General features: G+C 51.2%; 9 protein-coding genes across 9 annotated transcripts; 4 read left to right on the forward strand and 5 right to left on the reverse strand.

The window, feature by feature from the left end:
* Positions 1-58: 58 nt before the first annotated feature.
* MRS44_005791 (uncharacterized protein) lies at positions 59-1,821 on the reverse strand (the record flags this gene model as incomplete). Its single annotated transcript, XM_046270363.2, has 2 exons — positions 59-1,322; positions 1,721-1,821. The coding sequence occupies 2 exons, from the start codon at positions 1,819-1,821 to the stop codon at positions 59-61; spliced, it is 1,365 nt and encodes a 454-aa protein (XP_046140641.2).
* Positions 1,822-2,976: 1,155 nt separating this feature from the next.
* MRS44_005792 (uncharacterized protein) lies at positions 2,977-6,157 on the forward strand (the record flags this gene model as incomplete). Its single annotated transcript, XM_046274741.2, has 2 exons — positions 2,977-5,998; positions 6,051-6,157. 2 exons carry the CDS (start codon positions 2,977-2,979, stop codon positions 6,155-6,157), a joined length of 3,129 nt encoding a protein of 1,042 aa, XP_046140640.1.
* Positions 6,158-7,303: 1,146 nt separating this feature from the next.
* On the forward strand, positions 7,304-8,733 carry MRS44_005793 (uncharacterized protein; the record flags this gene model as incomplete). Its single annotated transcript, XM_046279847.2, has 3 exons — positions 7,304-7,804; positions 7,861-8,125; positions 8,183-8,733. 3 exons carry the CDS (start codon positions 7,304-7,306, stop codon positions 8,731-8,733), a joined length of 1,317 nt encoding a protein of 438 aa, XP_046140639.1.
* A 2,491-nt stretch (positions 8,734-11,224) lies between these two features.
* On the forward strand, positions 11,225-12,822 carry MRS44_005794 (uncharacterized protein; the record flags this gene model as incomplete). The annotated part of the gene is made up of 5 exons (XM_046270080.2): positions 11,225-11,311; positions 11,374-11,403; positions 11,454-11,762; positions 11,819-12,499; positions 12,556-12,822. 5 exons carry the CDS (start codon positions 11,225-11,227, stop codon positions 12,820-12,822), a joined length of 1,374 nt encoding a protein of 457 aa, XP_046140638.1.
* Positions 12,823-13,554: 732 nt separating this feature from the next.
* Positions 13,555-15,002, reverse strand: MRS44_005795 (uncharacterized protein; the record flags this gene model as incomplete). The annotated part of the gene is made up of 3 exons (XM_046283806.2): positions 13,555-13,581; positions 13,632-14,882; positions 14,937-15,002. 3 exons carry the CDS (start codon positions 15,000-15,002, stop codon positions 13,555-13,557), a joined length of 1,344 nt encoding a protein of 447 aa, XP_046140637.1.
* A 454-nt stretch (positions 15,003-15,456) lies between these two features.
* MRS44_005796 (uncharacterized protein) lies at positions 15,457-16,038 on the reverse strand (the record flags this gene model as incomplete). Its single annotated transcript, XM_046281919.2, has 3 exons — positions 15,457-15,605; positions 15,658-15,702; positions 15,831-16,038. The coding sequence occupies 3 exons, from the start codon at positions 16,036-16,038 to the stop codon at positions 15,457-15,459; spliced, it is 402 nt and encodes a 133-aa protein (XP_046140636.1).
* A 2,683-nt stretch (positions 16,039-18,721) lies between these two features.
* On the reverse strand, positions 18,722-19,042 carry MRS44_005797 (uncharacterized protein; the record flags this gene model as incomplete). Its single annotated transcript, XM_046280593.1, has 2 exons — positions 18,722-18,839; positions 18,894-19,042. 2 exons carry the CDS (start codon positions 19,040-19,042, stop codon positions 18,722-18,724), a joined length of 267 nt encoding a protein of 88 aa, XP_046140635.1.
* Positions 19,043-20,848: 1,806 nt separating this feature from the next.
* Positions 20,849-21,468, reverse strand: MRS44_005798 (uncharacterized protein; the record flags this gene model as incomplete). Its single annotated transcript, XM_046271981.2, has 3 exons — positions 20,849-20,995; positions 21,044-21,231; positions 21,282-21,468. The coding sequence occupies 3 exons, from the start codon at positions 21,466-21,468 to the stop codon at positions 20,849-20,851; spliced, it is 522 nt and encodes a 173-aa protein (XP_046140634.1).
* Positions 21,469-21,738: 270 nt separating this feature from the next.
* Positions 21,739-22,321, forward strand: MRS44_005799 (uncharacterized protein; the record flags this gene model as incomplete). The annotated part of the gene is made up of 4 exons (XM_065621537.1): positions 21,739-21,905; positions 21,957-22,012; positions 22,060-22,223; positions 22,286-22,321. The coding sequence occupies 4 exons, from the start codon at positions 21,739-21,741 to the stop codon at positions 22,319-22,321; spliced, it is 423 nt and encodes a 140-aa protein (XP_065477609.1).
* Between the last annotated feature and the right edge of the window lie 3,858 nt (positions 22,322-26,179).

Here is a 26,179-nt window from a genome sequence, read left to right on the forward strand (position 1 = left end):
ACGCCAAACCCGCCGAGATTCTCAATTTACAAACCCAGTAGTATCAACACTGCGGACCTCAACGTCCGGATGCTGGCAGGATGCCTTGGTTGTCCAGGTCCTTCAGGTTGCTGGTGTACTGGTCCAATCGCATCTGCCAGCGGCCCATGTTCGTCCTGAACTCGATGGCCGCCATCATGTCACCCCATCCGGGCATATGGTCACGAGTCGCGAGATCGTACACGCGACTGAGAACCCGGTTGAAGTCAGCCTGCGGCTTCATGGCGACGCCGTACAAGTGTCGTACCAAGTCGGTCCAGCACGAGATGAAGTCGGCGTCGAACGTCGACTCCGGGTAACGAAACTCGAGCGTGTTGTACTTGCTTACGACCAGAGCACAGCGCGTGGTCGTGTGGACGGGTCCCTCGTTGAACTTTCGAAGTGCGAGTCCGAGGCTGGTGAGGTCCGGTTGAGACCAGAGACGCTTCATGGCTCCGACGAGTCTCTTGTCAACCTTCTTGCGGCCCTTGAACTTTCCCATGAGCCCCGTGAGCACCGCAATAAGCGCGGCACCCTCGCCGGAAACTGCGGGCTCCCCCTTCTCCATGGCGATCGAGGACTCGACACTAACACGCATCGAGAAAGCTGACTTGGATCGATGAGGGTGGCACAACGGGTAGAGTAGCGTATCCTCGAGGTGCCACACCAAGGTCACGACCCGGAGTGCTGTCTGTAGCTTCATGTTGCCGGCGTCGTTGACATGTAAATGCAGACCACAGCCCGAGTTGAGTCCAACCACCATGTTGTCCTGGATACCCTTCAGACACCTTCTCAGTGTCGGGAGCCCTTGGCTGAACTCTTGAGGTCGCGTAAGGATTGGACTGTTTATTTCAGTTCCGAACCAGGCGTACTTGACAGAGGGCGTCTTGCTGGACTTACTAACGCAGTCCTGGGTCAGATGTCGCTCCGGCACCACGAACCAGTAGTTGGATGGTGCCACGGTTCCAGAAGTTGATTCTGCAGCCTCCTTATTCCAGACCCGGATGTCTTCTCTGGTCTTTGTGAGCTGAACGGGGCTAGATCCGGAGACTTGCCCAGGACTGGGCTTGAGAAGCGGCATGTCGTTGCACCCAACGGGGGCACCGCCACTGGCCATGACTTGGCATACCTTGTGAATGCATGGGGCCTCCATGGGCCTGAAGTCGCCAATGGCGAGGCCATCGACATCTTTCTTTGATGCAAGGCATATCCACCGACCTTCACCGGGGGGGTTCCAACGGTCGATATAGCCACCAAGAACTCCACTTCCAAACCAACACAGACCGAAGCTGGGATCGACATGCCTTTGCCGGTTGCGATTGTTCTCTGCACGTAGGGGAGTTGCGGTTTTCTCTGTCGTCGGTAATGTCTCGAATCAGTGATGCAAGATGCTGCCGAGCGAGCTGACGAGAAGTGAGCCAGCAAGGGCTCTGATTTTAAACTTGACGATGCCATCTTGGTGAATGAGCTTGACGAGTTTGCGCAGAGAAGATCCGTGTTGTTCATGGTCAATTCCTGGAGGAGATTTCCATGGAGGAGATTTTCATGTTTAAAAGGATGCTGACGTTCAAGGGTGTTCCGAAACATGGCTGGGCAATTCGCCAACACTCGTTGAACGAAGAGCGGTCAGACCAAAGGGCGCCTCAAAGAGCAGAAAAAGGGGAATGTAACTTTGTGTGTGCCCACCATGGACAACTCTTACGCCCCCAGAGGCTCCTCGAGGAAATGCTGCAACCCAGACAAGAGCACCGACTGGCACAGATCCGGCCGCTTCGCCGGGAGGGGGTGGTCTGAGATGATCATGATTTCGCAATGGTGTTTCCTTCGACGCCCTCAATCACGGGCAGCCTCTAGGATCCATTCCAAAGGGGTCCCATTGCGACCCAAGGACAAACACAGAGAGTGGCACTTGTCGCCCGGAGGCGCTTCTGACCGGTCAAGAACATGTGATCCAAGGGCATTGGTAGGGCGATTCTTGCATCCAACCATCTCGCACATTTGCCAGGGGGCAAAGATTGGAGGATGACTACGGTGCAACTCGACGTGGAGCAACGGGAGAACCTTGTGATTTCCGAGGCTTCGAAAAATGTCCGTGGCACGCCATCTGAGCCTTTGACGCACTGACATCAGAAAAAAAAAACATGAATGGACAAGAGGCCGCATCGTGGGATTGGCCCGGAGGAGTTGTTGAACAAAGGGACTCGGTGAAGGAACTTACACGGGGACAACTGGAGGGGGATTAGCGCATCAAAGTTGCTCCGGGATGACCAATCAGGTCGGTGCTACGGTTTATTTTGGGGAAGGCATGCTCTACAAAGCCCCAGTCAATCGGTGGGAGCTTGTCCAATGACTTTCTGCCATTGGTGGTGCGCGCGAGTCAAGAAATAAACGAGCACCAGGACGACAAGCAACTCGAGCTCTATCAAGGCTGTGATGTTTCTGATGACTGGAGCTATGTAAATACACTAAATTAATAGTAAATTGCCATAAAATGATGTCTATCTTTTGAATACATTTATATGTTATATCGTCAACTTGTTATGTTTTATTGTCACTGTTGGAGGAGCAGTACAAGCCCACACCTGTTCTGTGCCATTTTTCCTTAGGTGACCCCCCGGCCGTGCCCCAGTCTAACCGGCTCGACCTTGCCCAATGACTGCCTGCGTTTGCGGGTGCTTGGAAGCAGGAGCTGACCCTGGCTTTTTTTTGATTGACTGAGCTCGAAAAACGCGACAGCGCGTCACATCCAACATTCAACTCCAACTTTAGCATCACCATCACCAATTATCACCCAACGCTCTCGACTTATTTCACCGATTATCGCTATCGCATCGCAATCAACTTGATCGCGAACCCGAGACAAATCACCTCCGACATCGATCCCGATCCCGCCGTCCCTCGGCTCAAGGGTACCTCCCATCGCGATTGTCCCTCGGGCATGTAGCTCGCCCTTCCAACATGCACATCATCAAGCCTTCATGGCTGAGCCATAGCGGCGAGCAAAAGGACTTTGAGGTCTACAGCTGTCATGTTTCTCCCGACGGGAAACGTCTTGCGACAGCAGGTGGCGATGGACACGTGCGAATCTGGTCGACCGAATCCATCTACAATGCCAACAACTCCGACTACAACAAGCCACGTCAGCTTTGCCATATGAGCCACCACCTTGGCACGATTCACTCGGTTCGATTCTCGCCTAACGGGCGCTACCTTGCCAGCGGCGCCGACGACAAGATTATCTGTGTGTACCATCTCGACAAAGGACCTCCCACGGCGACGTTTGGCACCAACGAGGAACCCCCGGTTGAGAATTGGAAGACGTACAAGCGCTTGATTGGCCACGACAACGACGTTCAGGACCTCGCATGGTCCTACGACTCCTCGATACTCGTCTCCGTTGGCCTCGATTCTAAGGTCGTCGTCTGGTCCGGCCATACCTTTGAGAAGCTCAAGACACTGCCCGCCCACCAGAGTCACGTCAAGGGTATCACATTTGACCCTGCCAACAAATTCTTTGCGACCGCTAGTGACGATCGGACCATCAAGATTTTCCGATTTACCTCTCCTGCGCCCAACGCGACTCAGCATGACATGGTTAACAACTTTGTCCTAGAGACTACGATTAGTGCGCCATTCAAGAGCTCTCCTCTTACAACATACTTCCGACGCTGTTCTTGGTCCCCTGATGGCAACCACATCGCCGCCGCCAATGCTGTGAACGGACCCGTCAGTTCTGTCGCTATCATCGAGCGGACGAGATGGGACAGCGAGATCAACCTGATCGGCCACGAGGCCCCTACCGAAGTCTGCATGTTTTCGCCGCGACTTTTCCATACAGTAAAGCCGGACTCAAACGCAGCATCTGACGGTAATACTGGGTCGCTTGTGACGGTTATTGCATCGGCCGGTCAGGACAAGACTCTGAGCATATGGAATACAAATACATCAAGACCCGTGGTTATTCTTCAGGACCTTGCGGGGAAGTCGATATCCGACCTGGCATGGACTCCAGACGGTCAGACCCTGTACGCCTCGAGTCTCGATGGCAGCATCGTGGTTGCCAAGTTCTCCGAGGGCGAACTGGGCTGGGTTGCGCAGCCTGAGGAGAACATCAAGGCCCTACAGAAGTACGGCGGCTCGAGAAAGGGGATGGGTATCGCAGAAGATGTTGAAGGTCTCTTGCTAGAGAACCAGAGCAAGGCGGGCGAGTCACGAGCTGTCGAATCGAGGATGGGTGCGCTGATGGGCGATTTTCCCGAATCGACGAAAGAGTCGACACCAGTCACTAACGGTACCAAGCCAAGCGCAGCTTCAAAGCCGACAACAAACGGTCAGACAGAGCTAGAAAAAGAGCCAGAAAAAGAGCCAGAAAAGCAGCCAGAAGAGACAGCGGACAAGACTGCCGAGCGAGTCAAGGAGCTGAAGTCACGAGTCACCATTGGCAAGGATGGCAAGAAACGTGTGGCCCCTCTACTGGTATCCTCATCGGGAACTGGACAATCATCACTGCCCCAGACACAGCTGGTTGGTACGACTACTACCAATAAGACGGCTCAGAACGATGCGCCGACTACTGTCCTCGACCTCACCAAGCCATTCGATGGGCTGCCCAAGGGGGGCATCGCTGCGATGTTGCTTGGTAACAAGAGGCGTATGAACGTCGAAGGCGATGAGGAGGATGAACATGTCTCAAAACGAGCAACAACCGGTCCAGTCCCTATTGTCACGAATGGCCCCGACGGGGCTGAACCCGCCACCCTTGCGCCTGTGCAGAATGGTGTGGTCCCGACGCCCGAGTTCCTCCGACCAGCCGTGTTGAATCCTTCTATCGCGTGGGCCTCGGTCAGACTGGCTGTGCCCAAGGTGAGGTCTCACATTCTGCGGCCGTTGGAGAGAGGCGTTCTCCAAGGGGACAGCTCTCTGGAAGATGCGACCAAGGTCGCAGAGAACATCATTCTGGAAGCCAAGAATGACGCCAACCCAAGGGATCCCTCGCACGTCATAGTCACTAAAAGGGGCGCTCTTATCTGGGAAGAATTCCTACCGCGAGCTATCATTCTGGTAACAGCAACTAAGCATTTCTGGGCAGTGGCCTGCGAAGACGGGTCCATCCATACCTGGACACCTGCAGGAAGAAGGTTGCTCAACCCGATGGTACTCGAGTCTCAACCTGTCATTCTCGAAGCTCGCGATCACTGGCTGCTCTGCATCACGGCTGTTGGCCTTGCCCATGTCTGGGACCTCAAGACGCAAACCTCGCCTCATCCTCCAGTCTCCCTAGGTCCTCTCCTGGATATTGCTACAACCTCGCTTAACCAGCACAGCGCGACGCCGGGTCCAGGAATCACGTCGGCACACCTCAACACCACCGGCCACATTATTGTCACATTGAGCAATGGCGATGGCCACTACTACGCCCGAGAGATGCACATCTGGCAACGTCTCAGCGAAGCCTGGTGGGCTGTTGGTTCTCAGTATTGGAACTCCAACGACTCCTCCATTTCTGCCTTGCAGTCTACCGCCGTGGGTCCGAACTCGAAGGAAGGCAAAGACAAGGATCCTGGCAAGCCCACGGTATCTTCGGGCATCATCCCATTCCTCGAGCGACATACAACCAACGAGTTCCTCCTCAAGGGCAGGTCCTACAGCTTACAGCGTATCATCAAGATGCTCGTGCAGCGCAAGGAGGCTGAGAATCTGGAGAGCAGTGTCAGCATAGCGCATCTGGAGAACCGAATCGCGGGTGCCATGCAACTAGGAGCGCAGGACGAATTCCGGCTCTATCTGTTCATGTACGCTAAGCGACTAGGTGCCGAGGGTGCTCGAGGCAAGGTGGAGGAGCTACTCAACAGTCTCATGGGTGGCATCCTTGATGATGATGAGCAGAAGAAGGATGATGCCCGTGGTTGGTTCAGCAAGGAGGGCGATCTGTGTGGTTGGGATCGAAAGGAACTACTCAAGGGTGTGGTGATGATTCTCGGTAAGTTCTCATGGGGGTTTATACATGGAATCAAGGATCTAACAAGGCACAGGCAAATACCGCGAGCTACAACGATTGACGGTTCAATACGCGAGGGTGCTGGACATCAGCCCAGAGGACGGCTCGGTAGACGTGGAGTCGATGGACGTGGAGACTTGAGGGACTATTGTAACCTGTACCAGTATAGCTGCCTCTCTGTTATTTGGTCAAGGGGGCGGATGAGGCTTGTTTTCTGCTTGGGCGAGGCCGGCGTTCGGGATGCATCTATTGGAGAGGATGCTTGTGGGCGATTTCAGGTTGGGGACACGGGCGGTAGGATATCGCTGGTTGTTGATACAAAGACCAGTTGAATTTTTCAAAACGGCTTCTTCTTTCTTCGCGGAAGGGGGTTTCTAGGTAATCGAGCGTAGAAGCATGTAATCACTGTCGCTTCTTATCACTTCATCCCCGCGTGATCAAGGACGAGCCCAGAATCTCTGCCTCGCTATCTCTTCAGAACACCTGCCTCAACCTAGCACAACAGCTTGCATGCATCTTGATTCAAGCCTCTGCCTGCTGTGAGGTATGTCGCACTCGCCGCGTCATTGAGGTTTTTGCTGATCAGTGCTGCAGGTGCAGGCTGTTCCTTGAGGGTGATTCGCCCTGAATGATTGCCCGCTCCATGCTCTTTTCTCCTTTCTTTCACAGTCACACATCTTCAGCATTGAGCCTTCAATGATCATCTTCCAAATCAAGCTCGAATAGGCCAACTGCCTCTTGCTGGTGCCTGAATGAACGGCCTGCTATTGTTCATCTGAGATCCATCGGACAATCTCCTCCGGCATCGGTTCTTTTCTCCCGCCTTGCTCCTGATCTCGGCCTCAAGATCGTGGAGTTCCTGCCTAAACCTCACATCGAACAACCGCGAGCGGGATCTCGGTCAAGGTTGGCACTGCTCGCAACTGCCCCCTCAAGCTCGTGGTCACATGCATCTTCATTCTCGCCTGAGGCTTCACCTACAATAAGGTCGAGGATCTTATTCTTCTCCCCTCTTTCTGTTCTCGTCATTTATTTATCCTTTTGATTCATCATTCTACTTCATTCAACCTTGAATTGAAACAATCTCCGCCTTCGGCACGTCTGAGACGTCAACCTGATACTTTTCCCCCCACGCTCCTTTTTCATTTTCCCTTCTCTGAACTCCTTTTCGTTCCTTCTTTTCTCTGCCCTCTCGGTCTGCTCCCTGTTCATACCTTTGACCGTATCCCTACCCCTCTCATCACTTGAACTCGAACAAACCGCCTGGACATTGAACGGGCCTTCAACATGGCGAAGCTTCATCTGTCCGCCGTGCTGTGGGCATGGATCATGGTCCTTGCTCAATTCACATCGCCTGTACGTGGCGTTTTCTCACCCACGCCTTCTGAGGAGGCTCCCCGGGCCGCCTTGGTTACGCTTGCCCACGACTACGATCTCGACGCCATGCTCTTCACCATGCAGCAACTCGAAGAAAAGTTCAACAACCGATACCAGTACCAGTGGATCTTCTTCAGCACCGAAATGCTCGGTGACGGCTTCAAGGAACTTACGTCCAACGCTACCAATGCCACCTGCATCTACGAAGTCATCCCCAACGAGAACTGGGTCATTCCCGGATGGACCGATCCATCTCAGGTTCCGAACTCGCAGGAGAACAACATGGAAAACGGTGCCGAAACACGGAAGCCGATTGCCAACATCCGCCAGATGAATCGCTGGAACTCGGCCCCGTTTGCCAAAGAGAGACGTCTTCGTGACTACGACTGGTTCTGGAGAATTGAGCCTGGCGTAAGTGGTATTTCTGGTTTATGGACTCGGAATAATTAACTTATGGCGATTTCTAGGCCCAACTAACCCAGGACATCCCCTTTGACATTTTCCGTTTCATGCGAGACAACGGCATCGCCTACGGATTCAACCCAGCTATCTTCCAACGCACCAACCTGCGAGACATCTCCCCTCGGATCAAGTCATTTGTCGACAAATACCCGGATCTCCTGCACGAAGATGCCGACATGTCGTGTCTTCTGGGTAATAAGTCGGACCCAGCGATGCGACCTTGTGATTCGGATGACGACATTGACGACCTTCTAGAGGATGAGGACAAGAGTGGACTGAAGATGCGGATCGCCTAGAAGGACCGTCTCGGCCACGAAAACAACCCAGACTCTGAAGTGTCACGGAATGACGAAGTCGATGAGGGCGCTTCATCGTTCAGTGTGTGCTTTGCTTCTTGGATGGCTGAAATCTCTGGAAGCAACCTTTACCCAACATTTGAGATTGGATCTTTGGCATTCTTCCGCAGCGAGAATCACATCACCTTTGTTGACCATCTCGGCAGTGACAGCAACTCGGGGCATCACCAAGTTGGCGACGTTTCACTCGGTTCCCTGAGCGCTAGCTTGATGCTGCCCAAGCAGAGTGTCTGGAACTTTCGCAATCACCTCGGACATGGACCAAGCCCGGCCCAAGCAACTCCGTATCCCGAGAGTAGCGCCAACGCCAACATTGACTCGGTCAGCTGGATGGTCTGGAACTACGATCCCATGGAGGCAAAGACGGCATTGCTTGCCGATTGGGAAGTGATTATTCAAGACTTGATGCAGCAGGCAGAGAAGCCCGGACTCAAGTCAGGTCGCACGACAGTGCTTGATGAGGGAAACCTGGTGGCTCGTCTACGGTATGGACTACTCATATGCATTGAGGTGACGATTTGAAGAGAGATGATTTGGGTGAGAGAAACAGATGCGAGCTATTGCACAAGCTGGATGGACGATTGGGGATCAAGGAGTGATATGTCTAGCAACAGCTGAGTACATTGTCTCGCAGGCCGAGAAGGCACAAATAGAGGTTTTTTACCTTTGACTTTGAGGATGCTTCTGAGGAGGATGCTTCTGAGTGAGCGGTGAGTGATGGATGGTACAGTATCATGCGGTATCACGGGTATTTTGTCACTGGATCATATCACAAGATCATATATCTTGAAGCTAAGACGTTGAAGATGACCCAGGGCACACCAAGTTAGTCCAGTCCTGCACAACGACGCGTCTATACTAAGCCGTAGTTTGTGCCACTAAAAGACTGGATTGATTGCCGTTACGGATCTTGCATCTTGAAGGCATGGTTGACGTCAAAAACGGTGGCTACGTGGCTGGGTCACGTCAAAGCCATGCGCGTTCTACGTCACCAAGCATGACGTTGAAGCAGACGTTGGACGAAAGGGAAGTTGACAGAAACGGATTACGCCATGACTAGTGCATCAAGGAAAGGTGATTTATTAAAAAGCAGAGCTCGTAACAGTAGATTCATCCCCGCGTATTTATATCAAATCAATGACGCACGAAACAATGAGCCCGGCTGTTTAGCGGAAACTCGGCCTCGACCCAAGAGTTGAAAGTGGAGGTTTGTGGGGTTGGGGATGAGGATCGGCGCCGGAGACGGGATCGGACCCGGGGGAGGGGGGAGATGCTTGTGAAGCCGAGGAGATGAGTTTGATGAAAAAGTGCGGAGAAGGAAAATGTATTTGGACATGTGCTGGGTTCCAGGTTGGTTTGGCGTGAGGAGGTGGTGAAGCTAAGCTAATGGGTGGAGATGTGTTGTATATTTGACGAGGGAGCGGAGTGTCTAGCCTTGACGAGAGGTGCATCTCACGTTAACTGAGCGGACTATCAGGCTGGAAAGAGATCTCACCAGCTCCATCATAAAAGACAGACCATGGATCAAGGCGATGCTCGTGCGCACGTATCCATCGGCTCAGCCCAGCTCAGCCCAGCCCAGCCCAGCCATCGCACACCGACACGGGTTCACATGTTGTGTTGTAAGGTCACTCGTGAAAGCATGGACACACCCTGATGCCCTCTTCTTTCTCGAGCTATTTCCCCGCTCAATAGTGGGAACAGGGGTAAGGTAGCTAAGCCTTGCTTTGACTCCCACCACTTGACGGGGTTCCAGTTTTGTCTAGACGACGAGATGAAGCTCTAGCAATGGAGTCTTTCTAAGATGCTCAATACGAGTTTCTTAGCACGCCGGTTTCAAAGACACGAGGACCTAGGTAAAGCTTTTTTTTTTGTCTAGTTCCTGACCCGGCTGGAGAAAGAAAAGACATGGGGTGCATCCTAGTGGATAAGGGGTCAGGGGCACTTTTGGGAATTGTGACAGGGGTTGGTTTAAGGTGCTTGGTTGGGTAGTATGTAACCATTTATTTAATTGTTCAATTAGAGAGAAGCATAATTAGACATTTAAAAAAGGAGAAAGTGAATAATAGAAAGCTGTTAGAGTCAAAAAGGGGCCATCCAATCGTTGACAAGCTGCATGATAAAAGCTTTATTGTGCTGAAGAAACAAGAAACAGTGGAAGGAAGCAGCTGTGCCCCTGCCCTGCCCTGTCAGGCCCAGTCCCCCCCCCGCCACCAAAAAATAGTGGAGAAAAAATGGGAAAGGGCACACCACATGCGTTCCTGCCTGCCTTACCGTACTTCTGCTCTTCTCCCCTTTTTTGCTCATTGAATGACAGGGGAAAAGGACTTGGTTGGTACACTTTCCATGCTTGTACTTTTTCTTTCTTGGCATTTTTTCTTCTTCTTGTTCTGGACTCTTGTTTCACTCCCCCAGGGTGTGTCTCTTGTCCTATGCAGGTTTCCTTTTTTGAGGATCCTCCTCCCCGCCTCTTTTCCCTCTCCTTCCTTCTTTCTCCCTTGCTTCGAGTTTCCCGTTTCTCTCCTCTTTATTTTTTCACTTGAACTCGGTACAGCTTGATTTGCGATCTTCTTTCTGTCGACACTGCGAGCGAGGGACCATTTTTCGTTAAACGAGCACGGACACGCGACGCCGAGAGACGACCGAACCCCTCGAAATCTTGGCTCCCGAGCCTTGGCAGCACGGCACGCGCTTGCGATCGCGGAGGGGCCTCGACCAAGTCCGAGAAGGAAGAGGAGCTACAGCTATTGACGTCAATTGAGCGACACAATTATTCGAGGGGCGCGAAGAGGACGGGCGACATCCATCGACCAGCAAGCAAAAGTCTCAGAAAGCCGCTTTCGTTGTTGCTGTGTCGCATTGCGCCTTCGGCAACTACCGTCGCAAGTTGGCTCGTCGCGGTTTCAGGCGCATTTCACTCCTTTAAACCCAAGGTCGCCGAGGGGATACACCTCTTTTTTTTCTCTTTCTACAGCATCGCGTTGCGTTACCTTGGGATTCACGAGCTTGAACCATGGCGATCCTCCAGTTCCCTAAAGCTCCAGCTGCGAGCCAGGGCACCTTTCTGGGGCTCACCAAGAAGCAATGGTCGCTTACAACGGTATGATCAAGCTCTGCCAGCTTCTGGCATGTGGGTTTCTTTTGCGCTGACTGCTGTTATAGCTGACCTTTCAAAACTCTGCCCTCATCTTGGTACGCGATCAAGTTCTACAGCTGTACCGGCTGGTGCTAACGACTTACAGATCATGCACTACTCCCGCATGATGCCTCCGACCGGCGACCACCGCTACTTTACCTCGACCGCCGTCTTCCTCAACGAGATCATCAAGCTCGCCGTGTCCCTCTCGCTAGCCATCTACGACACCTCCAAAACTTTGGCTCCCACGACACCAGCCACCGTCCTGTTTGAGCAAATCTACAACTCGGTCTTTGCGGGCGATGGTTGGAAGCTTGCCCTAACGGCTGCGTTCTATACCCTTCAGAACCTACTGCAGTACGTGGCTGTGGGAAACTTGGATGCCGTCCACTTCCAGGTGCTTTACCAGCTCAAGGTTTGTTGCTGTGCTTCGCAATGCGCCGTCAGAACAGGAAACTGACCAACTACCAGATCCTCATCACGGCCCTCTTCAGCGTCGTCCTTCTCCGTCGACACCTCGGTCCCAAGCGCTGGTTCGCCCTCATCATCCTCACCCTTGGTGTCTCGGTCGTCTCCCTCCCGCAAGGCAGCTCCTCGTCCAGTCCCTCATACATCCCTCTGCGCCACATGACGGACCACTTCTTTCCCCGCTCGCTCCACGAACTCGGTCACGTCCCTAGTGATGGTGGCTCTGGAAAACTGGCCAAGCGATCTGCGACCTACCAGGGCATCGATAATGACCTGCCTCCTCTTGATCCCCTCATGAACTACTCGGTCGGGCTTACTTCTGTCCTTGTGGCTGCCACTGTGTCTGGCTTGACGGGTGTCTACTTTGAGAAGCTCCTGAAAGAGAGTCCAACACAAGCTAGTGTCTGGATCCGAAATGTGCAGCTGAGCTTCTACTCGATCTTCGCTGCGGGACTGGGTGGTGTCATTTGGCAAGATGGAGAGGGCATCAGCGAGCATGGCTTCTTTGAGGGCTACAATTGGGTTGTCTGGACTGCCGTTTTCCTTCAAGCTGCAGGCGGTATACTGGCGAGCGTGGTGATTCGCGATGCCGACAACATTGTCAAGAACTTTGCGACAAGCATCAGCATTGTCATTAGTTTCTTGATTAGCGTCTTGGTATTCCACTTTGAAGTGTCTCTAACGGTAAGTTCTCTCAGCTGGAATGGTGGCGCCATAGTCGGTACTGATATCCGGTATAGTTCATTATCGGCACTTCCCTTGTTCTCCTCTCTACCTGGATATACAATGCCTCGGACCGCGTCATTCGTCGCCCTCCGCCAATCCAGATCCACACCTTTGAGAAGGCGGCCATCGAACCCTACCAGACGCCTCGCAACATGGCAGCAAACCGGCTGAGCGTCAATCCACTGGACTATGAGGGTCCTCTTGGCTTGACCACCAGCAGACCCAGCAGCCCAATGCTGCCCAGAACGCCGAGCCGGCTCAACATCAAGAGAGAGGAGTGATCTCCATTACCACTTGATAGCGAATTTGACTATTTGACTTCAAGTGAGAAACCAGTCTCGCTCGGAAAGTCACATCTCACGAACTCAAACGAAGACACGAATGATACGCAACCTTGCAGCACTGCACTACAGTACCTATATATAGCCTGGATCTCATTGGTACATTTGTCGGATAGATAGAGCTATTTTACCTCATGCAGCCGGGACAAGAGGAGGGGTTGGCTGGCGTGTTGGACGCTTGACCGTTTGGGGCAAGGCAGGGGAGTAAGCAAAAGGATACAGGACGTCGCCCCTGAAGAGGGGCATGATACGGATGAATACCCCTAGATGGAGACTTTGGATCTTGGAGGGCGTGAGGAGAGGAATAGTGTATAGCACGACTCTTAGACGGCATGAGAAGAGGAGGAATAGGTAGTGTGTAGCACGACTCTCAATGGAGACGACTCCTAATGGAGAGGACTTGGACGGAATACACGCCCATGTTGCTTTTTCTGGTATACTCACTTGATCTATCATGTGCCGCTTTTACTGTGCGCCAACTGAACTGAAACACCTTGTCTGCTTTCATGTGCTGTGCTGGTCCTGGCTATATACCTCCTCCATTACGTGCTGTGCTGCAGCTTCAACAAGCAAAGCAGATAGCATCCTAGGCTTTTATCATGCATGCATTGTCCAAAATGGACAATGTTTCTGCATGTGTCTAATGTGATGGGTGTACAGGCAGTACTAGGCTTACATGATGACTTCGTTAGCGACATCCTATTGTCTGTTAGCATTGGTTTATTGTCATGATATTGTGGGTAGCGTACCCTCTTAAGCTCCTTGTACGGCAGGCAGACACAGTTCTGAACGCGAACCTCATCGCCGACACCACAGTCCTTGCCCAGGATGGTGATGCTCTGGACCTTGACGCCGTTCTTGATGATACTCGTCGAGTGGCTGCCGACGGGGGTAGGAGTACCCTCAACACGGGCCCAAGCGCCAACACGGCTACCCCAACCAATAATGGAGTAGAGGACGCAGGCGTCGTGCCTGATCTCAGAGTCCTCGAGGACAATGCTCTCCTTGACACGCGCGCCGGCGCCGATGTGGACTCGGGGTCCGATGCTCACGTTGGGACCGAGCTTGGCGGTAGGGTGGACATCGGCGGTGGGGTGGATGAAGACGGGAGGCACGATATGGGCGCTAGGGGGGGCGAGCTCGTCGCTCAGCTCAGACTGGGCGGCCTTTTGGAGGTAGAGGGCGTTGGCGGGGACAGCTGAGCCGGCCGTCTTGATCTGGCGCCAGAAATCCTTTGTCTCGTAGACAAAGAACTGCTTGTTGTCGGCCATGTCACTGAGAATATCCTGCTCGAGACGGATGACCTCGCTCTTCTTCTCCTCATCGTCGTCGTCGTCGTCGGGGAGGATGAAGCTGTTCTCGAGGTTGTCGGACGAGGGGTACGACACCAGACGGGCGGGGCGGTCGAGACGGCGCTTGATGGCGGAGCGGATCGAGGGGAAGATGGCCTCGGTGGAGAAGAGGTACACGCCGCAGTTGATGAGGTTGCTGATGCGCGACTCGGGCTTCTCGACGTAGTGAAGAACACGGCGGGTGTGGGCGTCGGAGACGATGCAGCCAAAGTTTGTGGCAGCCTCGTCGCTCACGCGGGTACCGAGGATAACAGCCTCGGCGTCCTTGTCGTTGAAGAGCTTGAGCATCTCATCGAGAGGGAAAGAGCAGCAGACGTCGGCGTTGAGGACAAACAGCCTCTCGGGACGGCCCTTGAGGATGGCATCTCGGAAGTGGTACAGACCACCAGCGGTACCAAGAGCCTCGTACTCGCGGAGGTACTTGATAGTAATGGCGGGAAACTCCTTTGCAGAGTCCTTGATAAAGTCGCGGAAGACGGACTCGTCGTAGTAGCCGATGATGTAGACCTCCTGGATCTGCTTGTTGGGAACGCGCGCGACGGACGAGAGGCAGTGCCAGATGATGGGGTGGCCGGCGACCTCGAAGAGGGGCTTGGGGACGTCGAGGGAGAGGGGACGGAAGCGCGTGCCTCGGGAGGGACCGCCGACCTGTAGAAAGTTAGCTTGTTTGTTGAGGTGCAGAGTCAGGAGGTGAAGCTATACCAAGATGACGGCCTTGGTGGCGCCCTGATCCTTGGGGCGATGCGCCAGAGGAACGTGGAGAGACATGATGTCGTAGGTTTGAGGAGGAGGTCAGGAGCTCGTGAGGAAGGAAAATCAACAATCTTGCGAAAAGATTGAAGAGCTGTTGCTGGCCTGTTTTTGTTTTGTTGGTGTTGGCGCGGGATGAGGGAGGAGGGGACACCCTGGAGAAGTAAAGGCGGTCACCAAAAGGGAAATCTCAACTAAATTAGTTGCCAAAGGGAGGAGGGGCCTTCTGCACGTGTAAATAGGGGTTACTGTGCCTACCCTACACTGTGGGGGAGAAGCTGGGGGACAACGCAAGAACATCACCTTGTCCTCTAAAGGTGGGTAATAAGTAATAATAGATTGATGAAATAGTAAATAAAATAGATCTATAGTATATACGGTATTATGATATCTCTAAGCACATTTGACACAAATTTTGTGTTCGATAATTGAAAGGAGTTAGGCCTTGTTTCCCCTAGCCACAAGCGTATCATTAGCGGCTACGCCCTAGACAGCTATTCCACAGCTCTTCAAAGCAGCACTTGAGCACAAGACCAATAGCTGTTACTGTTGCAGTTACGCCTGCTCCGACCGCGATGCCGATAATCTGGGCATTCGATAGGCCTGTGCCAGCGAAATTGTCTTGAGAATATTAGTTATCAAGACCATGAGAACTTTTGTTGTTATAACCCACCATCGTCATCCTTGTCTTTGTCTTCGCCCTCATCGTCGGCACCATCTACGACAGATTCATACCCCGTAGGTATGTCCTTCTTTCGTAGTGGATGCCCCATATCTTCGCAAAAGTCGACAAATATCCCAAAGGCCTCCAAAGACTCTTCCTTCCCGCAATGTGACCAAACACACACTCCCATGTCGCCGCGATGATGGCTTTGTACGGACTCGTGCAACATTCACCACTCGCGTAGTCGCAATTGTTGGCAAAGTTGTTTGGGAATTCGGTTCCGTTGTAGGAGAGGCATGTAATGGCGTAGTTGGGGTATTCGTCGTATGTAGCGTTGTGAACAACACCGTGGACGACGCGGAGCAGGCCGAGGACGAGAGGGAACAACATTGTTTTAGTTGCTTGCAAGAGGTAAAAGATTTGATAGTGGAGTTTCTGTCTTTAAAAGAGAGAGAAGAAATATTCATCCTTTTGACGCTTTTATCACCGGTTGAAGCAGGCTCTGATCTTTTTAAGCGCCTACAACATCTGCAAGGGCGCAGTTAAAATCAGGCTATGAATAGGCAATTGGGACTTTTGACACAACCACAGGGGCTTGGTAGGGCACTGTCCAGCTGAAGATGCCTGAGAGGGTGCCCCGGGGGCTTGGATGAACGACCATGGCGATTGACCAGTAGCCTCGGCTCGTGTGAGGCTCGGATGTCTGTTGGGAAAAGGAACCTAGGTGAGTGACGAGAGAATCAAGGCTTAGTTTATTTTGATTTGTTTATTGTCTGTGTTGTTACGTTGGCGGCTGCAACTGCCGCGTTGCCTTGACGGTTGACGGATGAGCCTGTCCATTGTCCATGGTCGTCTTCTTATATCACTGCAACTTGAGTACCATTCGCCACCCGCATACAAACTCAGAGTCTCTGATAACCTTTGATGAAGAGTGATAGTTAATAATTATATGAATGTTGCCAAAGTCATAATACTACTCTGAAGTGGCGGAAGAGGCAGTCTTGGAAGCTCCCAAAAGTGTTGAACACCGACACCACTGTGTGTCAGAGAACGCTTTGTTGCCGTGGAAACTGCCATGGATTCCTCTTCAGCGGATTCAAAACATGTTTAAGAAGCCGATCGGCGGTTAGTTGTCGAAGGTGGCTGGGGAGGCCGGCGAACCTCACTGCCTGTCGGCTGAGCTCAGCCATGGATTTTCAACCTGCGGCCACCCAACCAGAGAACTGAACCAATGATATATATCATTCTGACTGGCTGCATTTTCACAAAAGCATATGTCACTGGGGAAAGTCTGGCCTGAAGGAGTCATCAAATGGACGCAGCAGTCCAGAGCTGAAAAGCATTGGAGCCATGTATGCAGCTTGTGGTAGCATTGCATGGCGAGGCTTACATGGCCGCAAGAAAATTGGATAACATTGGAGTGTCAACAACTGAATACGAACCATGTTTTATAAATGTGTGTTGAAGGAGTAGTTGGTTTCGAAAACATTCTGACATGTCGCAGGGCAGGCATTGAATACGGAAAAGAGATTGTATGAGCCTGGGCTGACATCGTTCAGACATCCTAAACTGGTTGATTGCAAGGCACTTGCAGAACTTCGGATTTTCCGCGCCTCGTTTGCCTTGATGTGCTGGCCATCAGGCTGTGCTGCAAGGTGGGAGGGTTCTACAGCCTGACACCCATGGAGGCCTTGGTTGATTGTGCGCGTGCCTGGATATTGGTAAGTATATTATGTCTTGTTATTCTTTAGCAAAGTTAGGATGGTTGGTTAGGGAGCCTCAAAGTCTCGCCCTCGAGGGCAGTGAAGAGACTCCTGAACTCCTTCTGACCAAGCTGGCTGACCATGCCCAGCGAATAGCTGAAGGAGTCTTGCTAGGGGATTAATTGATTCTTAATCAAATTAATCAAATTGTTAGTTAATACGGTGATAACATAAAACCAAGTGCAATTCCAAGGAAGTGACAGGGACTGGATTTTAGGCAGTGGCCGCGATTGATACGTATGGGTAGGAGGAATCAAGATCTCAATCCTCTGATGCTGGCGCTGGGTGACATCGAAAATACAGTACAGCCGGTTAGACGCAGCAACCGGATGGCGGAGGGTTACAGGTTGTAGGATTCAAGAGCCGTGCTTTGAGTGCTTCGACTCAGAGGCATCCTTCTTTCGCAGAGGTGATCAACAAAGTCAAGGTTGGCCTGGAACAGACGGACCGCGACTTCGACCATAACAGGGGGCTGCCTAAATAAACACTGAGTGTTTTAGCCATCGAGCGTATTTCAGAGTGATGATATAATAAAAATATACAAGAAATGGGCCGAAGTGATGAATGGTAATTGGATATCAAACCAAGCAGTCGATCTCCTGACAATACACACATGACCCTTGTTCATTGGTTGAGCGATGAAACTAGTAATTCAAATATTGATAACTGACGTGGAAACTCTTAAGGTGCAAGATCGTATGAGGAGAGTTACAACGGCCCTTTATTGCTCCCTGTTCTTCAAAGGCACGGCGCTTGCCATGGATGTAGCTACTGAACGACGGGGGAGATTTGAAACCACTGATGTACTGGAGTAGGGGTTTTTTAGTCAGTATAGTTGTTTCTGATGGTCTGATGGTTTGAATCCGCTGGAATATTCCTCAGGATATGCCCTTCCAAGGGGTGACTGGTATTTCTATCAATATCATTTGGTTAGCATAACACAATATCTGCAAATTCTCAAGCACTCAGCATTGGTGGCCTGTTTCTTTCGACATGGATGTCTACCGAAGCTGGAATTGGCGAGATGAGCGCTTTTACGGCCATGTGTCGTGATGTTCAGTGATCCCATCCACACAAGTACAGCAGTACACCAGGGCTCGATGCGGCTCCCCTATCACCAAGACATAATTCAACAGCACAAAGGACTCTGTCGGAACAGCCGAGTTCAATTTCGCAAGCTATCGAGCCCTCTTTTCGGGACTATGAGTAAATAGACTACTTTTCCATGTTGCTGTCGCTTTCTCAATGCTTCGATCGTGTACGTGATATGCAATCATCGAGTCGCAGAGTCTCGCAGGAATTTATCGCCTCTACTTGCTCGCAGCCTTTTCGCCTGACGATTCGGTCGCGGGTGCTGGCTTGCCTCCTCGGTAGAACCACCAGAATCCGACTCCAACGGCAACAGCACCAAGGGCAAGCAACTTGTTCCTGGGAAGATCAATTAGCCGATGAATTCTTCGATGGATCAAGGCCCAGACTTACTGGTCACCTCTCGGCTTTGGCTCCTTCGCCTCGTAAGGGTGCGGGTCTTCCTGACGAACAGCGCTCGATGTGCGGAGACCGCGTTGAACTGCGGGGAGAGGTCGAAGAGCGACCACAGAGCGAGCGACGCGACTTCCGAGGGCTGACATGATGCTGGAGCTGTTCAATTGAGGTTGAGACTTTGTGTGTTCGTGAGCTTTCGACCCCGCAGGACGAGGGACAGAGCCGAACTGTTGAGGAGGTTGGGGCAGTTGCTCTTTAAAGGAGGTGAAAGGCGGGAAATTTCATGGCGTCATGGATGCGTATGCGAGGCGTTTGAGTGAGATTATCTAGGTTTCGCAAGAAGTCACTAAATGGTATTTGGAGAAGCAGAGAGGCAGATACACAAGCAGCCACGATACAGTCGGGATACATTAGCAGTACTTGGACCCTGTCTCACTCAACCCCGGATTTCCCCAGACGGTAGTCCCGCGGGGGTGCTGCTACCCCTGGATGAAGAGGTCGTTTTTGACTGGAGGAGAAGCTCCCTTGCATCCTGGATGACCCGAAATGCGGAGGTGAATCGACTGATCAGGGTTGCATTGTGTGTCTAACCGAGGGAATTGGCTGTTTGTCGAGCGCGAAGAGAGAAGAGGCTGGAGGATGCAGTGAGGGGCACTTTGTCTGTGAGGTACCTAAGTAAAGAAGTGACAAATGCATGATTACCTCAAGAATTGGTATGAGGTATTATTATTACGAATGGAAGAGTGTATAGCGAAGATGTAAATATATTCGTACTCATTCTTGCTCATAGTTGCCTACTTTAGGACGAAACCATCCTGAGCGTTTGGTGGTGCGAAGGATGAGAATTAGCGACCGTCTGGCTGTCTTGTCTGTTCTCCTTACTCTACCTACCTCGAAACACGACACCAATCTTTTCCAGGCACCCAATCGGGTATTTCATATCAAGTTTATACACTGTAAATCACTGCTCAACAGGCCATGTCGTCGAGAACGGGTCCTCTCCATCTCGAACTGCCGAAAACCTCCACTCCCTAGCAGGGATCGTGCTCGCTCCCGCCCGCCGGCTCCGCAATCGACTCCACCGTCATCGTACCAGGGACGATGTTTCGACAAGAGGGTTAACCCTTACCGAGCGACAAGCGGTGTACAGCTTTGCTCAAGAATCGAGCATCATCATCATTGCTAATAAACCATTTACTTTCATTGTGATGAGACTGAAGCCTCCCCGGTTCACTTCCCCTCCCCACCCGTGTGCCGCTGATGAATTCTTCTAGGCAACTTGAACCCGGCGAAGAGAACGAAAACAGCCGTTTCTATAGAAGCTCCTCCACATCTGCTCCGAAATCACGCCACCGTCTTTTCTTCTGGTTGAACGATGCCTCTCGTGAGACTCTCTGGGAGGGCGAGCCTTCTTATTGCGGCAGCTCTACAAGGCCAAATGGTGGAAAGGTGAGCCTCGCAGGCAAGATGCCACCCTTCATCTTTCCAGGGGAGGATAAATGGAAGGCCGTTATCCTCCCTATGGAAGATGAAAGATGCTGCCTTGCCTGTAAGACTTATCTTTCCACTATTTGATCTTGTATGGCTGTCACGAGACGAAGGTGAAGAACAAGAAGGCTTTGGAAGTGTTGCAGTATTGTTATTGTGTTATCTCGATGACGTGTCCGCCGTGCACAGGGTCAAAGAACACAACAATGAGCACATGATAGCAAAACCGTGTCATATTCATTATTGTGTTCTTTCATCTTGTGCACGGCGGACACGCTATCGAAGTAACAACAAAAGAAAATTCATCTAATAGTAGATAGTTCCCTTGCGCTCTGAGATCACTACTATCAAATAACAGAAGGATATATTCATAAGAATTTGTCAAGGTTAGACAATTATCCTCGGTGGGCAGTGTGTCAAAAGGCAAATGTGGTGTGCCAAGTATGCGTTCCCATGTCAAATATCTACTGTACAGCAATAATATCCATCTCCAGGCTTGCACCCAGTGGCAGCTTTGTTACCTCGCAGGCGCTCCGAGCTGGCTTGTGAGGGAAATACTCGGCATACACCTCATTTACCTCCTTGAAATCATCCATGTTGTGAAAGTAGACCTTGTATCTTGTTAGTAGGGCGCTTCATGACCGGTCTCAAGCACTCACCGTGACTTTGACGACCTTGTCCAGGCTAGAACCGGCTGCCTCCAGGACTGCCCGAGCATTCTGGCACATCTTGTGCGCCTTATCGGCGGCGGTACCTTCGATCAACTTGCCTTGAGGATCGGCTGGAAGTTGACCGGAAAGAAACACGAAGCCATTGGCCTTGATGGCTTGGGAGTAGGGTCCAATTGCTGACGATAGGTATCAGCCCCGGGTTGGTGGAGCAATAAGAAGCACTTACGATGAATAGCCTCAGGGCTAAATACCGGCTGTATGATGGCCCGGAGCGGCATTGAAGAGGAGAATGTTCGGCGGGGGTGCGTGCTGGGCTGGCCGTGGATATGGAGATTGCTTGTTAGTCTGAGGGTTTGAGGACGAAGGTTTGAAAGAGAGCTTTCAACGCGAAGGAAAGAGCGGCAGAGAGACATGATGATGAAAAAAGAACAGATTGGCCCTTTGCAGTAAGAAAAGCCTACATGAGATGAATGGGAAACATTCCCGTGGTTATCACGGCGTTTTGAAGTGAGGTCCGGAATCTCACTCCGTTCGGTACGTACCGCCGGAATGACATCCCGCTCATGTACCGGAGGGAGACGGAAGCCATTCCCAGCGAATGATAGACAGAGATAGATAAATACAATGTAATTTTGCCGATATTTTATTCAATGACCTACCCTCGGATCATCATCTAGCTCATCATGTCAGCTTCTATCCTGCGTTCACTCGCCCGACCCCCCTTGGCACCAAGACACTCCACCCTTCACCAAGCACAACGTACTATGGCGACGGGTGTAGCAAAGAAAGAATGGCTTGCAATCATGCCCGATAAGCCTAATGTATTGGAAATCAGAAAGAAAGTGAAAGCGTAAGTCGCTTGAGCCGCTTACAGTATCATAATTGACATCACGCCTCGAAGGACGCACTATGAAGGCATCAAACCATTGATCGCTTCCGGGACACTACCAGCAGGCGGTGAGTGATTATAACTAAATCAATTATTATCTAACCGGCATTGATAGGAGCTATTTTTGAAAAGCACCCTGTTGACGGAGAGCCAGCTCTATTCAAGGGGAGTGTTGTCGTCTATTCCGCCGAGAGCATCGACGAGGTGCACAGAATCATTGAGAATGATGTATACGCCACCAGCGGCGTGTGGGACCTTGAAAAAGTTCAGGTCCTGCCAGTGAGTCTAGTGTAGAGTCTACTCTTCAAAATGGATGTTACTGACGCTCTGCCTTGTTATAGTATGTCCCAGCGGTTCGTGAGCCTCTTGGCAAGTGATGTTAGGTGCAGAAGGCCTTGAAGCCTAGGACATAACGATGTAGTGATACACAGCTCTTCAGTACACAATATTTAGTGCAACCATTAGGAAATACTTTTTTGTTAACTCTGAATTTAACCTCTGGGTCTATCGCTATCATTCTATTTACAACCCGTCGTCTTTCCTGCCGTACCCAACACTGTGTGAAAAGGTAGAAACTGTAACTTCTAATACATTTGTTCTTGCATAGAGGCAGGAGCGATAGGCTGTCAAGTAGCACTATCTCAGACATTATTATGTTCGATATTGGTTTCGTGAGATCAAACTATGGCCACGCTGTCTATATCTCTGTTAAAGACAAGTCAAAAATTGCTTTATATTTCAAAGTGCGGCAATAACTGGTCTTTGAGCTTAGGGCGATATTGAACAAAACCTGCGATCCCTCTACCCCCTTCATCAGCATTCCCCCCTTCTTGTTGCTCATCATTATCCACATCTTCTTTCGGACCTGTCTCTTCGTAGACTGACATAGAATATTCATCTTCAGAAAACCGCCATGGAGAAGGCCAGAGCAGTCTTCGTAGTGGTCTAGGCCAGATACCTATGCAATAAGACTATTTAATCTTGAGACGATACGGAAGAAAGTGATTGCACTTACCAGTACGCACGTTGTTGACGTGATTTTGCATCTTCTGAACCTCCTCTTCTCGCACGGCGTAGAGACCCTCGATTCGAGTTTTCCAGTACCCGAATATGAAATCAAACAGAGACTTTGCCTGATACTCCTGCTGCATGACATTGGAGAACTCTTCCGTCAGGGTATCGAGGAGCTCAGCGTTCCTTCTCTCTTCCTCGGACTGTTGAATGTCTTTGACGGTGCTGGGGTTGCAGCTTAGGATAACCTTAATTTCACTCCGATTGCCGGTTTTTACGTCCTCAAGCATGCAACAAGTGTGCGTCATTTCGAGAGCTTCGAATGTCAAGAGGCGAACAAGCTCCAACGCTCGCGTCGACGGCTGCGTATTTGTGGTCTGCTCTCCTTCTCTCTGTTGTTTGACACTCGGTGTCGGAGTTGCTGTTGGGTCCTCAAATACGTCAAAGTCGAAGAGGAGCCTCTTGATGCTGGTGGCCTGAAATTCACGTTGCTTGTATACCGTGATCCCTCCGTAAGGCTTTGTCGGATGTGCATGGGACTTGCAGAGGAGCTTGAGTGGTGAACAGCCGTCACCATCAAAATTGCACCAGCAAACGCACTTGTCTCGATGGGAGTCCTTGACGAATTGCCGCAAAAGATCTGCAGCTAGAGACAAGTAATGATCTATGTCTTGTTGATAATTAAAGTTGAGGCCAAGGTCTGACCCCATTCTAGCAGCGACGTAGTGGACACCGGTTGCGTCAACGTTGAGTCCTAGCCCTAGTGGATCATGAGGCTTCTGGCCAAGAAACCCATGTTGCCGGAGCCATGGCATGTTATGGAATATCCAGGTATGGTCGTCAGACACGCGCTCCGTAAGAAAGTACTTGTGGTGACAGTAAAATAAAGAAAGCCTTCCAACGAACATCGGAGGCAGTCCCCACTGATCGCGTATGTTGGCGTGGGCAAACCCATGCTCGTAGAAGATAGGAAAGAAGCGGAGCGGCATGTGAGGAAAATGGTAGACAGTAGGAACCATGTTGTTGCTCATGGGCACCCGTATCGATGGATCAATCGACTCGCCCAACTCCTCAAGAACGAGGCACCAGCGGGCTGCCATGGCAAAATCTGGAATGGAGGGATCATTCTGCGAGATGATTCCAAAATTGGCTGCCAGTTCAGACAGTCGTCGGAACCTTTCAGAGAGATGCCTGGCTATCACTCGTGCGGTTGTGTCCGTGCAATCTGAAAGAAGTCCTCCCAAGGTGTTGTAGTCGTTGTCCGGAAACAGTGTGTATCCTGCGCCAAGCAGAGTGCTCAGAGCAGGGGGATCCAAGGACATAAAGTTCATGGCATAATTAGGAACGAAAATATTCCCATTGTTTGGCATCGGTTCATGAAGTAGCACCCGAGCATCGGTCTGAATGAGTCTCGTGAAGCCTTGTGGCCAAGGGCGTGCAAGTTGGAGCGTCGTGTAGCCATAAGTCCTCTCAAACACCGAGGCTGGGGCGAGCTTAATTTGGTATTCAAGCTCGGGCATGGACCTAGAGAGAATTGCCCAGGCCATTGGGGACAAATCTGCTGCTTGAGCAATTAGCAAAATAGTGTTGGAGGCTTAGAGAGTCCTTCGACTTACGCGGTACATAACTCATCAGAAGCGGGTGAATATAATCCAAAGTGGAACTGACAAATAGTTCCATGACGGATTCGTCGCCAGGTTCAACAGTATCTAGAAGGCATCTGAGAAAGTCAAGCGTGATTGTCCTATATTTGTCGTTGTCCGGCAACCTAGATAGCGAGCATTGCCAACTGCTGAATGAAACGCGCATCCTGTATATAAATAACCATGTTACATTTGAGCCTGATGGCATGTAAATGAAGACCTGACCTACCATATCTCAGCACTCTGTTTATCAATCCCCAGAGCACTCACATCAGCAAGCCATTGCATCAGGCCAAGTGCAACCCTGAAGACTTCTTCGCCGTATTCTCCCTGTGTGCAAAAGACGTTAATTTGACGTAGTAGGGACTGTGAGGCGGTTAGTATTTAATTTATTCACTTTTTACAATGACCACTTTCGCCAACATCGATATCTGCCTATCGGCCAGGAGAGGTGTGGTCTACCTAGGTGAGGTGGGTTTGAACGCAATTACGACGAGAAAAAAACGAAAGCATTGGGCTATGTAGAATAGGATATGGAATTTATTTAGACTTACTATCCAGTACGGGGCATAAAACATCGGATCGATATCATACGGCGATGCTGTCCCTTGCTCGAAACACGTTATAATCTGCCTTCTCATATTCCGGAGCTTATCCACCGTGGTCCTTTCTTGCCTGCTGACATCGGAAGTAGGTTGTGGATACAAGCAGTTGGATATAAGCCCCAACACAGGGCCTCCTTCGGCGAGGATGTGCACGTATCTAAAGCATGGACTTAGACTGAAGCCCCCTGCCCCCGTCGTTAAGCACATGCTAACGTCGACTAGTGTTGAGAATAGGCCTCGAAGCTGAAGATGAAATCGCGCTCCAGCCTTCGTCGTTGAGCGCTTGCGGGAAAATTTTGCAAAGGGACAGGCGACATCATGCTCCGAGACATTGCCATGTTCAAAATAGGCTCCCCGGCTTTCGGAAAGAAAATCATCGCTCTTTTTGGGTCGTAGGGGACACCCGCAATGCCTTTGACGGCGGCGAGGCTGTGGAAATTCGTTGATGCTCCTGGAAGACCCGGGAACTAGGTCGGCACTAGTTGTATACAAGTCGCAAGCTTGCTTGAGAGAGCTTGGAGGAACTCGTGAGCCTAGCGTTGCCACAAGTAGAGCATTCTAGTAACTGGAGGTTAACTTGTGCTGTTTGGTAAGGGACCAAGACCTTAACCTGGTTGTGAGACCCCGTACTCCTAGAGGTTGCTGAAGCGGCATTAATCTGAAGACTAAGATCGCTTATCATTCTAACAAGGAGTTGAGTATTCTCAAGACTCTCCTTGACATCACTGCCAACAGAATCTAATTGGCTGGCTGAACGGGTTGAGAGCGCTTGAACCTCTGCTCTGGTTGAGGTGAGGGTCTTGTTGACATCGAAAACGTCTTGCCGAGATGTGACCTGAAGGCTTTCGAGCTGTGTTGAGTTGACTTCAATGGCAGCTTTCAACTCGCTTGCGCTGGAAGTTGTACTCGCTTGGAGAGCCCTCAAAGCATCGGACTGTGAGGTGCCCAAGTCGCTGTAAGGTCCCAATCAGCTCAA

This window comes from Fusarium solani, assembly GCF_023522795.1.
Source record: "Fusarium solani strain SB1 chromosome Unknown bctg00000003_1, whole genome shotgun sequence".
In the NCBI taxonomy this organism is placed as follows: domain Eukaryota; kingdom Fungi; phylum Ascomycota; class Sordariomycetes; order Hypocreales; family Nectriaceae; genus Fusarium; species Fusarium solani.